This window comes from Mustelus asterias, chromosome 23 (genome assembly GCF_964213995.1).
Source record: "Mustelus asterias chromosome 23, sMusAst1.hap1.1, whole genome shotgun sequence".
NCBI lineage: Eukaryota > Metazoa > Chordata > Chondrichthyes > Carcharhiniformes > Triakidae > Mustelus > Mustelus asterias.
Window position 1 is genome coordinate 42,995,621 of NC_135823.1, and position 15,093 is coordinate 43,010,713.

Here is a 15,093-nt window from a genome sequence, read left to right on the forward strand (position 1 = left end):
AAAAAATCTACCTTTTTGCCTCCATGTTGAGGCACCCTCTCTTTTGCCATCGTGAATCGTCTGCTCACTCTTTAGCCGGTGAGGCTGTTGATATGTCACTGGAAAGCCTCCCGTTGGAACCCCACCCTCAGGAGCACAGGATGGTGCGCCTGCTCGCTGTCATCAGTGGGTCTGGCCCTTTAAAAATCCCAGTCATCATGTCCGGAACATTCCGCGCAGGAACCGAACAAGCAGCCGGGTTCCTGGCCCAGTATAGAAAATCCAGGCCCCGATCCTCTTACCGCTGTTTGATTTGTTCTCAAACCTACGCGTAACCCCTTTATATTCCTCCCCAAAGCCCCTTCTGAGGCGTCTCTGTTTGTGATTGAAGAGCGAGAGGGAAAATTCACCAAGATCCAAATATTACGGCCTGCCCAAGATACGATACACGTGCGTGCAGTGCAACCCACTGTCTCTGCATCTTTACAGGCAATCATATTCTGAGGCCACAATCTGCCTGAAAATCCATAGAACAGATGGAACTGGCTGATACAAGAACACATTAACCATTATTCCCAAAATTGAGCTGAGAGGTAACAGAAGACATGAATATTGCACAACCACAGCTGCCTGCTAATGTGCCCTATGCTACATGATGTGAGCCTTCACATTCTGAAGCAACTTTTTTGAATGATCAAGCACAGGTTAAGGAAGAGTTTCTATCTTCCATTGTTCTGTTTTTGGAACATAGGAACATAGGAATTAGGAGCAGAAGTGGGCAATTCAGCGCTTCTAGCCTGCTCTGCCATTCAATCGTGGCTGATCTCTCCCTGGTCTCAAATCCAGGGATTTCCACCTGTTCCCCATATCCTGTTTTTTTAACATCAGAAGTCTATCTATCTCCTCCTTGCCTCACAGCGCCAGGGACCCGGGTTCGATTTCCTGCTTGGGTTAATGTCTGTGCAGAGTCTGCACACTCTCCCCGTGTCTGCGTGGGTTTCCTCCAGGGACTCCGGTTTCCTCCCACAGTCCGAAAGACGTGCTGGTTTGGCGCATCGGCCATGCTAAATTCTCCCTCTGTGTACCCGAACAGGCGCCGGAGTGTGGCGACTGGGGGATTTTCACAGTAACTTCATTGCAGCGTTAATGTAAGCCAAGCCTACTTATAACGCTAATAAATAAACTAATAAAAATTCAATGATTCAGACTCTACCGCGCTATGGGGCAGCGAGTTCCACAAATTCACCACCCTCTGCGAGAAGTAGTTCCTCCTCATCTCAGTTTTAAATCTACCGCCTCTCAACCTGTACCCGTGACCTCTTGTTCTAGATTGCCCCACAAGGGGAAACATTTGATTTACGTTTGCTTTATCAATCAATTGAATTTGGAGAAGAACTATTTATTATGCGTGACATCCTATTTTAGGGAAAATTGACGTACAAATCTCAAATGTGTGGCAGGCTCTCCACTTGGTTCCACATGTATGTTCCTTCAAAAGAATGTTCCAGGAAGTGTAGATTTTATTGACAAATGTGACTCGATGAACAGTACAATCTAGAAAGCTGATCTGTCATGAGACAGCTGATTGACCAGAATTAAAAGATAGAATTGAATTGTTTGCCTTTGATTGTGATGACTGGCTGATTACCATCAATTTTTATTTAAATTGCTGGAAATTGGCTATTTGGACAGCACAATAGAGAGAGAAAAAAAACTGTTCTGAGGAAACTTGAAGGTTGATTTGCAAGACTAGAAATACTGAATATCTGTTTTTCAGATAATGGCATTAGTTTACGACTGAAGAATTTAACAAGCTCACCAGAGAGTGGAATTTCAATCATGTAACTTCAATCACAAGATAGCCTCCGAGCACCAGGAAAGCAGATTCAGCAGCCTGAGCAGCACTATCTCTAATGAGGAGCGCAAAGATAGCGCAGGCAAACCTCAGCTTTGTACATTTCGGACAAGAGAAATAGTCCTGCGAAAGGGATGAAAGATAGTCCAGTGTAGAAGTTAATAACCTAGAAAAGGCAGCTTATTGAAACCAAGAGTGCTGCAAAATACTCCTCTGAGGAGTGAACGTTGAGCCACATTCTTCTGAGTTTGAGTGAGGGGTGAGGGTGGTTAGCACTGCTGCCTCACAACGCCAGGGACCCGGGTTCAATTCTGGCCTCAGGGACCTGTCGGGTGTTTCTCCAGTTGCTCCGGTTTCCTCTCACCCTCCAAAGATCTGTAGGTTAGATGTCTTAGCCATGATAAATGCGCAGTTTTAAGGGGATAGGATAGAAGAGAGGACCTGGGTGGGATGCTCTTTCAGAGAGTAGGTGTATTTCAATACGCCTTTTTCTGCACTGTAGGGATTCTATGGAATCTGATGCCTTTCCCTGAGATGAGTTTGGAGGTGGGGAGAATTTAGTTGGGCGGAAGAATGGCAGGATGGGGAGCTCCCTGCCTTCCTTTGAGGGGAGGTACAAAAGTGTCCAGAGGGGCAATTGTTTCACACAGAGGGTGGTGAGTGTCTGGAACAAGCTGCCAGAGGTAGTAGTAGAGGCGGGTACAATTTTATCTTTTAAAAAGCAGTTAGATAGTTACATGGTTACGATGGGTATAGAGGGATATGGGCCAAAGGCGGGCAATTGGGATTAGCTTAGGGGTTTTAAACAAAAAAGGGCGGCATGGACCAGTTGGGCCGAAGGGCCTGTTTCCATGCTGTAAACCTCTATGACTCTATGACAGTCACCAGTCTGATTACTCTGGGTGGGAAGGCTTGTGGACGGCGCCCCTGCCCCACCATTAATTGAAGCCCTGAAGTGGGCAATTAAGTGGGGAGAGGGGATGGTCATTGTCAGATGTTCAGTGCTTGATTAATGGACCGGGCTGCTGAAAGCCCACCCACCCACCCACCCCCATTTCCCATTGCCCCCACAATATGACTCCTATCCTGCTCTCATTTAACTGTGGCCTGGATCCATCACTGACCCTGGAACCTTGGTGGGCACAAGGCCATCAGTTGCCACCGTGCTCTCTGGTGCTACCTGTAAGGGACTGCTGCCGGCCTCTGATTGGCCACATACCCTCTGGGGACAGGCTTTCTGCCCCAGGGGTCCTTGATGCTATTCCGCCTCTAATGGAAGTATATCCTTCTTTAGTGTTGGAGACCAAAACTGCGCACGGTACTCCAGGTTTGGTATCACTGAAGCCCAAAAACAACTGGAGCAAAACATCTTTATTCCCGTGCTACAATTCCCTTGCAAAATGCTATACCATTTGACTTCCTAATTGCATGCTGCACCTGCATACAAACTTACTGTGCAGGATTTTTCAGTTTTTTGGATGGTGGGGTTCCCCACCATGTGACCAAAAATGTCAGTGGGTTACACGTCCCCCCTGAAGCTGGTAGCCCCGCAGCTATTCAGTGATTCGCGGAGTGTTAAATGGCTGAAGGTGGGATTTCCACCCTTTTCTCAGGGGGAAGTCAGACCGCAGAGATCTGCCAGCCACTAAGCCTGGCTGACAACTCTGTGGTCCCGGGAGCAGTGGCCTATGCTGGGCCTTAAGACAGTCCACAGATTCAATGTGTTGGGAGCCCAGGACGAGGGTAAGCCTGGGAATCTTGCACCGGGGACAGGGGGTGGAGACTGTGTCAGGGTGTGTGGAAGAAAGGGATGGGGCACCAAGGGGCAATGGTTATATTTGGAAGGCTGGAGGGTTGGTGGGGTGAGGCTGGGGGGGACAGACCTTGTTGGAGGACCCTGATTGGTAAAGTGGGCCAGTGATGGAACTGCCTCCATTGGGGCCACCCTCAGCCTCATCCTCCCCATATAAAACCGTGATGATTAATTGGCAGACCTGTGTCCTCCCAGATGTCAGTGACCACTGTGAGTCACAAGATCTCATTAAAACTTGGTCTTCCTCACAAAGGATTTCAGCAGCTCACTTTTGAAGTTCTGGCCTCTGAATTATCTCAAAGGCCACTCCAACTTTGACTGCCACAGTGACTGCTCACCTCCCGATGGTTCAATCTCTCCACCTGAGACTGTTCCATGAATCTAGAACCTAGAATGATTAAATTGAAAAGATTTAACTCTGAGGACAGGAGAAACTTGGGTCGGAAGCAGAATCCACTTCTGGGTTTCGTAGTTGCAGCAAATATTCTGGAAATCTCCATGGGGGTAGTGCTGGTGCTCCGCAGGATTCTGCTTCATGATGAAATCGTGGATTTTTTTTCTGCAGAATAATTTTCCCCTCGTTGCCCAGCACAAAACTTTCTGGAAAAACATCATGTTCTAATTAGATAGCAATGGGTAAGATGGATAGAGAGGGATATGGGCCAAATGCAGGCAATTGGGATGAAACTGGGTGGCATGGACAAGTTGGGCTGGAAACCTCTATGACTCTATGACTCAGTGCAATATCCAATGTGATGAAATACCTGAGTAGCCACTGAAACTACTGTACCTGGGGTGCATCAAGATATATTTACTGCCAGCACATTGTAAACTGTTCACTGGACATTAACAAGTTGCAACACTGTCTATTGAATTAGTTTTGATAGAGCAGAGGTAGATTGATGTAAGAGTACCCCGAAATGTAATGAGGGATTATGCAAATATATGAATTTTGGCCCCTCAAGCCTGCTCCAGCATTAGGAAGATCAACATGATTGAGACCTCTACTTTCATCTTTACCACCCCCCCCTATAACTTTGTCAATCAAGAATCTGTCTAACTCAGCCTTAAAAAATATTCCCTGATGCTGCCCGCACTGCTCTCTGGGGAGGAGAATTCCAAAACTCTGAGTGAGGAATCACTCTCCTCATCTCTATCACAAGACTCTTTATTTTTAAACTGTGTCACCCAATCTTACTCTGTCCCACGAAAGGGAAGCAGCCTTTCTGCATTCACCCTGTCAGTTCCCCTCAGGTTCTCATCTGTTTCAATAAGATCACCTCACATTCTTCTAAACTCCGATGCATACAGGCCCCACTGTTTAATCAGTCGAGTGGACCTTCACTGCACTGTTTCTTATGCAATTGTGGCCAAAACTCTACACATCTAGCTTATCTTTGTCAAGGTGGTTGTACAAAATATACACCTTGACTGGCACCCCTTAACATTCACTCCCTCCACCACTGACAAACAGTGGCAGCATCGTGTACCATCTACAAGATGCATTGCAGGAACTCATTAAGGCTCCTTAGATAGCACCTTCCAAACCCACAACATTTCAGCTTGGATCAGTTGGGTTGTTTTATATTCATTCATGGAATGTGAGCATTACTGGCGAGGTCAGCATTTATTGCCCATCCCTAATTGCCCTTGATAGTGAGCTGCATTATTGAACAGCTGCAGTCCATATGGTGTAGATACACCCATGGGGCTGTGAGTGAGGGAGATCCAGACTTTTGACCCGACGACAGTGAATGAACGGCGATATATTTCCAAGTCAGAATGGTGTGTGGCTTGGAACAGTACTTCCAGATGGTGGTGTTTCCATGTATCTGCTGCCCTTGAACATCTAGATGGTGGCAGTCGTGGGTTTGGAAGGTGCTATCTAAGGAGTCGTAGTGAGTTCCTGCATTGCATCTTGTAGATGGTAAATTATGCTGCCACTGTTTGTCAGTGGTGGAGGGAGTGAATGTTAAGGGGTGCCAATGAAGAAGGCTGCTTTGTTTTGGATGTCAAGCTTCTAGAATGTTGTTGGATCTGCACTCATCCAGGCAAGTGGAGAGTATTCCATTATACTCCTGATTTTGTGCCATGTAGATGGTGGATAGGCTTTGGGGAGTCAGGGAGGTGAGCTACCCATCACAGATTCCTAGTGTCTGACGTGCTCTGGTAACCACAGTATTTATATGGCTAGTCCAGTTCAGTTTCTGATCAATGGTAAACACCTGTTCATAGTGAGGGTTTGGCAATGCAAATTCTATTGAATGTCAAGGGGCAAAGGTTAGATTCTCTATTGTTTGAGATGGTCATTGCCGGGCACTTATGTGGCGCGAATGTTACTTGCTTCTTGTCAGGCCGAGTCTGGATATTGTCCAGGTCTTGCTGCATTTTGACATGGACTGCTTCAGTATCTGAGGAGTCACGAATGGTGCTGAACGTTGTGTAATCATCTGCAAACATTCCCACTTCTGTCCATTTGGTGGAAGGAAAGTTATTGATGAAGTAGCTGAAGATGGTTGGGCCTAGGACACTACCCTGAGGGACTTCTGCAGTGATGTCCTGGGACTGAGATGATTGACCTCCAATGAACACAACCATCTTCCTTTGTGCCAGCGATGACTCCAACCAGTGTAGAATATTCCCCCTGATTCCCATTGACTCCAGTTCTGCTAGGGCTCCTTGATGTCACACTCAGTCAAATGCTACCCTGATGTCAAGGGCAGTCACCACTTTTTCTTCCGGGTCAGAAGGAATTGAAGCCCACATCAGATCTTGAGCTAATATTCATGTCCATTATTGAAGGATGTGTATTGGAGGTATAGTTCTTCGAACACAATATCAAAATGAGGTCTTGTCTATCTGCCCTGCAGATTCAGTGGATGTTAAAAATCCTACAGCTCTATTCTGAGAGTTCTCCAGGTGACCGGCTAACATATCTGGATCACCTAATACTAGTACAATGAACTAGGTTACTTTCTTATTGCTTTTTGCAGGATGTTGCTGGCAAGAACAGGTGACACATTTGCCTGCGTACAATGATAAAGTGGTTAACAAATGCGGGCATTAGGGCTGGACTTGAAATCGCTGAGAGAATTTAATTCAAATCAAAATGCAACCTTTGTGACAAATAACCTTCCAGCTGAAGTTTAATTTCCTTTTTTTGTGTGTTCCCCTATTTTAGCAGACAGATGATGCAGCACAGACTGACGGACAGCAGCAAACGCAGTCTACTGAAAACACAGATAACAAAACACAGCCCAAGCGGCTCCATGTCTCCAATATTCCGTTCAGATTCCGGGATCCAGACCTAAGGCAAATGTTTGGAGTAAGTGCGGTGATTTAATGGACTGAGTAGGAAGCGTTGTACTAAATGCTGCAATCAAATGATCAAATTACAGTCAAGCCTGTATTAAAGATTGCTGTAAAATGAGGCCACTTGTATAATGACCATCTAATGCTCGACATACCCGAGCAAATGTTAATAATTCAGACTTGAACTGGAGACTACCTGTCTGGGAAAATGAAGTCAGTCCCAAAGATGCTCATTATAGATTGGTTTGGCCATCGACTCGTTTTCTTTTAGTAAATTGTTGCTATACTAACCATTTAAGAAGGCAGCAATGACAGCCAGTTGAATGATTAGCCATACTGCAACCAACAGAAAATAGATTACACCACCCACTTTTTAGTTTCAAGAATTGCATTAAAGGGAAGTATTTGCAGTGTCCATTTTTTTGTCGATGTTTTACTTTGTAAAGTCTACTTTAGGGACATTCATCTGCACATCTTACTTGAACGAAGAGCAAATGCCAATCCATTTGAGCATCGCGTCCCAAGGTGCAGCTGACATTCATTAATGTGTTGTAGGTCTCCCTGCACCATTCTGTCTCTCTCAGTTGTGGACTCAAGACCGAATGTTCTGAATAATCCAGGACATCACAGATTTCTGTCAGCAAACAGATGTGCCCTTTCAATCGTCATTGAGCTAAGAGTCATACTTGCACAGGCAGTAGTAACCATTGATTGATTTTTACTGCTATTCCAAACAGTATTGGTCCAATTTATTTCACAGCAGCCATGGACAAAGGCACAGATGTTCTTGCTCTTAAGTTTGGGAAGGGTGCGTGGTAGTAATAAATTCAAATTTGGTTCGGCGTGGATAAGAATGAAGGGAGAGTTAACTAATTTAACAAGAAGGTCAGAACCCACTCTTCAGAGAGAGTATAACTGAGCTGTGAGCCCTCTACACGATCATGGAACAGAGAAAAGGACTGGATAATGCTATTTTTTTTACTGATATAAGGAACAGAAGAGGTCCAGTTTGCTTTCTCTTTGTGCAATGCATGTTCACGCATCCTTTCCCTGTCTGTGCAGCCATTCCCAGATGATCATCACCAAGATTTCAACCCTTGGTCATCATGGCCATCCTTTTGTAAATCCATTGGGGTATGGTTAGCTTCATATTCTGCCCTTCTGCTGATAGCTGGAGAGACCAATCCATAAGGGGCAGGTTCTGCCACATGTGTTGCCTGTGAAATGGTTGTCAGATGACACTGCGGGTGTTCTTTTGATGTTGGCGCCTGTTGCTAAGCCACTGTAACCACAGATCATCATCATGTTGGCCCATCATTTCCCGCCGTTCTTTCCTTTGGCCTTGAAAGATCAGTGGCTTTCATATTACACAGCCGGTGCTAATGACCTGGAAGTTGCTGCTTACGAGGGTGGTGGAAATGGAGGTGATCAATGATCTCAAAAGGAAACCAGATATCCACTTGAGGGAACTAACCTTAGAGGGCGTCAGGGAATGGGACTGACTGGATTGTACTACAGAGAGTTAGCACGGACTCAATAGGCTGAAAGGCCTCCTTCTGTGCCATAATGCAAAGTGCTTCACATTAAATAATAAGACTTCAGGTCTTCATAAAGTGCTGTCACTTCATGTTGGGGATGAACCCAGCTTTCTTTTGAACTACTCATCAAGGAGACAAATGCCAGGAGTTTCCAGCAGAGTACATAAATAAGTGAGATAGCGCCATACAAGATGGCAGTCTCAATTGTGAGTTCCCCATCTCTAGCCCTGAATGCAAGAAAATTCTTTGTCTTGATGACATTATTCCATTTTCAGTAAAAAAAAATCCAATTCAGTAGTTTAGGTGAGAATGTTGCAATCCAGCCTGTTAATACTTAACGAAAATCCAAACTGCTATCTTTTAACCAATTGAACTACACCACAAGATTTCATGTTTTTAAACAAAACGCAAACTTTATTTTATACAAAAGAATTAAACAAAACAAGCACTATTAATGTAACAATATATTTTGTAACTACATATGTTGCGCACCCATGTTTACTTCTTACTTGCCCCAAGAATTCCCTCAAGGTGCATCAATCTTAAAGTTATTTAATTCTGTAAGGAGCGCTCACAAGTTTGCCACAGTTCACTGGCAAGTTCTTCTCAGCTCCAGCTAATTTCAGAGGTAAAACTTGCATTTACCATCTCTTGACTGGGGATGCCTCAGTGTCTTGTTCTGGCTACTTTTCCAATACTTCCAGCTAATCTGATTGCTTTATTTGCCACAAGATTCTGTGAGGACCACTGTAGATTCTGCCACTATTTTCAAACTGGGCAATTTTCCAGCTACTGTTCCATTGCAGAATTCAAACTGAGATTAAGCTTCACCCACATTCCATATGATAAATAATGATTTTTTAAAAACTCTGCTTACAGTGCAGGTCTATCTAATTGTCATTTACTTTGGCTATCTTCTCTCAGCGTGCTGCACACTGCTCCAGACCAGTTCCAAGCTGCAATTACCGCTTGGATGGTTCTGTATCCCTTTATAAAGCCTCAGCCAGTTGCAGTCTGCCCTGAAGTTTTGGTTTCCAAATTTCAGTTTCAGTGTCTGCTCCCTTGGAAACAGGAAGAGTCAGTTTCCTTTCCAAGTTACCCTTTTCTGTTTCCACTTGCTGTTTTCAATTGGCCCATGCATTGTTTAAATTTCTCAACCTGTTGTTTTCTAACTTACTCTCCTCTATCCTGACCTTTTAAGTGTAATAACCTCCCAGCTTTTTTGCGTTGAGTTTGCCTAACTTTCTACAGTTAAATACTTAATTCTTAAAACCACAGATTATATTCTGAAATTAAAAGGTATATTCTAAAACACATGAATCATGAACTAGATATTTGCAACAAGTGGAAAACACAAAAATGTGCTTTATATATAATTATTAACAGGGGATAGATGTAACAAACTAGTGTAAAGATAGCAATAATTAATTCATTTTTTCTCATCTCCATTAGGGCTATCTTAACTGGACTACTTTTTCAAACTATTTCATTTCTTTCTTGTGTTGAGGTGCGAAAAGACTATGGTGAAATAATAATATATTCTTGAAGCAGATATGCTTCGCTTGCTTTATCATTCATCCGAAAACATTTTTGTGAAGAGTTGGTGTCTATTCAATGAATCTTTATAAAGTTATACAAGTGAGCAATGCTGTTTAATTTTTGGTTTGTTATAGTAAAGACAAGAAGGGATGTTTTAATCATTCAGGACAGCACATAGAAATACGTGGTTAGTGCTTATCTTTACCTAGTGACCTCCTTTATGCATTGGATGGCCTTTTCAGTTTGCAAAGTACCGCATCATTTTCCTGAAACTGATGGACTGAATGGCCTCTTCTGCATTGTAGGGACTCTGTGATGCTATGATTATTGGTGGGGCGGCATGGTAGCACAGTGGTTAGCACTGCTGCCTCACAGCAGCAGGAACCCGGGTTCGATTCTAGCCTTGGGTGACTGTCTGCATGGAGCTTGCACATTCTCCCCATGTCTGCGTGGGTTTTCTCTGGGTTTACTCCCACACTCCAAAGATATGCAGGGTAGGTGGATTGGCCATGCTAAATTTCCCCTCAGTGTCAGGGGGATTTAGCAGGATTAATACATGGGGTTACGGGGATAGGGCCTGCGTGAGATTGTTGTTGGTGCAGGCTGGATGGGCCGAATGGCCTCATTCTGCACTGTCGGGTTTCGATGATTCTATAGCAGATGCATAGAAAGTAGAAAGGAAAAGGTTCAGCGATAGATGTATTGTGGTAATTAATTGCAATGATACTTGCATTTTTAACAGTGAATCTCAAAATTGAACTCAGAACTAAAAGTGATCTTTGTTATTTCTTTACAGCAATTTGGTAAAATCTTAGATGTTGAAATAATTTTTAATGAAAGAGGATCCAAGGTATGTTGTCCCTTTCTTTCTATCTGCATGCTGCCAAATTTGTATCTGACTTAATGAAAACAGATAGCTGTTTAAAAAAAAAACCGGAGGAACAACTGAACTGATCTGATAGTGGCTGGATCATATTTGAAACGTAATGTATTTAGTTGCTGATTTAACATTTTCCTATGCAGGTATTTTGTTTAAATTGTTAAGCTTGAAGTAGTCACACCACTTCTCTTGAATATTTTTTTTTCTTTTGTAAATTCTTTTTAAGAGCAATAATTTTTATACTGAAACATTGCAATTTTGGGGTGGGGGGGAAATTATTAACTTTTTCACCAAAAGATATGCCTTGATATGCTTGCATATGTTGCAGTGAAAAACATAATCTACTGTACTTTTCAGATCATTAAACTGAGTAAAGAGAAAATGGTCTACTGCAGTTCAGTTCCCTCCAGATTTGAAACCAATGTTCCCTTTATGTGCATTTCTTTGCTGTTTAAAGTTACAGTCTAGCAAAAAAAAAGAGAAAACAATCATACTTTCGAGTGTGGAGAATCTTTACCACATTAGGCCAATTTTCCAAATTTACTCCTGCGTTTTCGCAAGGTGGGATCCGGTGTGTGGGGTAGTGACCAAGAGGGATGGGTAGAGATCGGAGGCCCATCACTCGGGTGCGCTGCACTCACTGTGTGGGCGGTTTGGAATTTTCACCCTTCCACTTGATGAATTCTGCAACAACAATTCATTCAATCCCGACAAGAGTCCAATAAATTTTGGCACAGTATTTTTATTGATTTTGAGTTTTTGCAGCATCTCTTTTTTTCCTTTCAACAAAGGTTTCTCCTTGTGCCCCAGAACACCAGTGACATTGCAGCTAAGATGGAAAGCTGAAAGCCTGCAGTCCTTCTGCTGTTGTTGCCTTCTTGGGAAGGTTTGCCAGTCACTCAGTTACCGAAAGTCTTGTGCCGCAGTGCAACAGTTACTTCACTTGTCATCACCCGTAAAGAGACCTCATAAAGTTACAGTTTCTTGCATGTGAATTTTTCCCCTGGATGGGAAGGAATGAGTGAGAAACCTCGAAACCTGATATTCCCAAATATAATTTGTTTCCAAACTATTCAAATGTCCTTGGAGGAAAGATCAGTTTGAGGCATCTGTAATTCTAAATTCTTCAAATCCTCTGCGCAATCTCTCTCCATCCCCCCGGTTGAAATGAGTGGCATGACTATAGAAACTGTCAACTAAAAAAGCTAAATGTGAATAAGAACATAAGAACACAAGAACTAGGAGCAGGAGTAGGCCATCTGGCCCCTCAAGCCTGCTCCGTCATTCAATAAGATCATGGTTGATCTTTTTGTGGACTTAGCTCCACTTACCCGCCCACTCACCATAACCCTTAATTCCTTTCCTGTTCCAAAATCTATCTATCTTTGCCTTAAAAACATTCAACGCCTCCAACTACTTCATTGGGCAGGGAATTCCACAGATTCACAACCCTTTGGGTGAAGAAGTTCATCTTCAACTCAGTCCTAAATCTACTCCCCCTTATTTTGAGGCCATGCCCCCTACTTCTAGTTTCACCTGCAAGTGGAAACAAGCTCCCTGCATCTATCTTATCTATTCCCTTCTTAATCTTATATGTTTCTATAAGATCCCCCTTCATTCTTCTAAATTTCAATGAATATAGTCCCAGTCTACTCAGTCTCTCCTCATAAGCCAACCCCCTCAACTCCAGAATCAACCTAGTAAATCTCCTCTGCGTCCTCTCCAGTGCCAGTATGAAATTTCTCAAGAAAGGAGACCAGAACTATACACAGTACTCGAGGTGTGGCCTCACCAGCATCTTATACAACTGCACCATAACTTTGTTGTTTTTAAACTCCATCCCTCCAGCAATGAAGGACAAAATTCCATTTGGCTTCTTAATTACCTCTGTACCTGTAAACCAACTTTTTGTGATTCATGCACAAGGACATCCAGGTCCCTCTGCACAGCAGCAGCTGCAATTTTTTTACCATTTAAATAACAGTCCATTTTGCTGTTATTCCTATCAAAATGGATGACCTCACATTTACCAACATTGAACTCCATCTGCTAGGTGGTATAAACCAACGTGTAAGTTCTGCACTCAGTCGGGGCAGTGTTGGAAGACCCAAATTTTGGGGAAATCTCAATCTCCTGGGTTGCCTCCCCATTCATGAAGTGGAAGGAATCCTTGATCTAGGGGGTAGTGTGGGCCCGGTTGATTTTGCCAACCTTACTGTCATCCCACCAAGGGTATGTGATCAGCCACTTTTTGTTTAATTTCCCCAGGTCAAACATTGAAACTCTGGCCTGAATTTTGGCTGGGTCAGCGGCACGCTTCTTGGCTCCGCAAACACAACCCGGGAGCAAAGGTCCTGGAAATTGTGATTTTTGTCTCAGGGATAACGGAATTCTCTGGGAATCGGGCTGGACGATCCTGTAGCGAGTGCGGAGGCCTGCCTCAGTACTGTGTTGAACTTTTTTTAATACGATGAAACTGAAAAAGCCAAAGATTCCTCACCCCTCACACTCCCCCATCCTCCCCATTCCCCATGCATGTCAAGTCAATCCAGTTAGTTCCACGCCCCTCTCCCATATGCCTGCCATTTCTTTCTCTTGATCCAATTCCATTTTAAATGCTACAATTGAATCTGAATCTCCCACCCTGTCAGGAAACACCATCTAAGTCATAACCACTCGTTGCATAACTGAGTTTTCCTGCCTGTCACTCGTTATTTTGTCAATCACCTTAAACCTGTGCCCTCTGGTTATCAATCCTTCATGTGGAGATGCTGGCGTTGGACGGGGTAGACACAGTAAGAAGTCTCACAACACCAGGTTAAAGTCCAACAGGTTTATTTGGTAGCACAAGCCACAAGCTTTCGGAGCACTGCCCCTTCGTCAGGTGACTGGGAGTTGTGTTCACAAACAGGGCATATATAGACACAAACTCAATTTACAAGATAATTGTAAACTGAGTTTGTGTCTATATATGCCCTGTTTGTGAACACAACTCCCACTCACCTGATATGGGGCAGTGCTCCAAAAGCTTGTGGCTTGTGCTATCAAATAAGCCTGTTGGACTTTAACCTGGTGTTGTGAGACCTCTTACTGTATCAATCCTTCTGCCATTGGAATAGTTTATTGTCCTTTACTCTATCAAAACCCTTCATGATTTTAAACATCCCTGTTAAATCTCTTCTTAGCTTTCTCTGCTCAAAGAAGGACAACCCCAGGGAGGTGATGGCCTGGAGGTATTATCGCTAGACTATTATTCCAGAAACTCAGCTAATGTTCTGGGGACCCAGGTTCGAATCCCATCACGGCAGGTGGTGGAATTTGAATTCAGTAAAAAATACCTGGAATTACGAATCTACTGATGACCATGAAACCATTGTCGATTGTTGGAAAAATCCATCTGGTTCACTAATGTACTTTCAGGAAGGAAATCTGCCATCTTACCTCGTCTGGCCTACATGTGACTCCAGAACCACAGCAATGTGGTTGACTCTTAGCTAGGGATGGGCAATAAATGCTGGCCAGCTATCAATGTCCATGTCCTATGGGGAAAAAAATTCTCCAGTCTGTCCATGTAACTATAATCCCTCATCACTGGAATCATTCATGCCTCTTTTGTACCCTTTCCCAAAGTTTGCAGTGCCCAGAATTGGACACAATGGGCGGGTCTTCTGGCTGTTCCTGCCAGCGGCATCTTCTGGTGTTCCTTGGTGGCGGAACTGCGAGTTCCTTGGTAGCGGAGGGTGAAAATAACGGGAAACCTATTGACAGCAATGGGACCAGAAGATTCCACCGATCAATGACAGATTGCCTCTGCCACCTCAAAGCATGCATTGGAGGGGGGGTCGGGGGAAGTGGCATTTGCGCCAGATCCTGCCCAATACTCCTGCTGGGGCCAAACTTGTGTTTTTGAATAACTTCCTGGCTTTTGTACTCATAAAGAATTCCATATGCTTCACTAACTGTTTTGGCAATGTCTCCTGTCACTTTCTAAGCACAAGCACCCCGAGGACTCTTTCTTCTTGCAACCCTCTTAAAATTGTACCATTTAGCACTTCATGCCTCCCCGATCCTTCCTCCTAAAATGTATCGCCTCATACTTTACTGTGTTTACAAGAACTTATTCACAAATTACAGAAGTGAATATTTCTGAATAAGGCATTGAAATTCACTGTCTATT

The 15,093-nt window shown here is 43.7% G+C and overlaps 1 protein-coding gene across 2 annotated transcripts in view; it reads left to right on the forward strand.

The window, feature by feature from the left end:
* Positions 1-15,093, forward strand: part of rbfox1 (RNA binding fox-1 homolog 1) — a 291,598-nt gene that overhangs the window by 127,645 nt on the left and 148,860 nt on the right. For both annotated transcript variants that reach the window (XM_078239819.1, XM_078239820.1), the window contains exons 3-4: positions 6,829-6,972; positions 10,833-10,886. In XM_078239819.1, the coding sequence (XP_078095945.1) occupies positions 6,829-6,972; positions 10,833-10,886 (198 nt within the window). The remainder of the gene's footprint in view (positions 1-6,828; positions 6,973-10,832; positions 10,887-15,093) is intronic.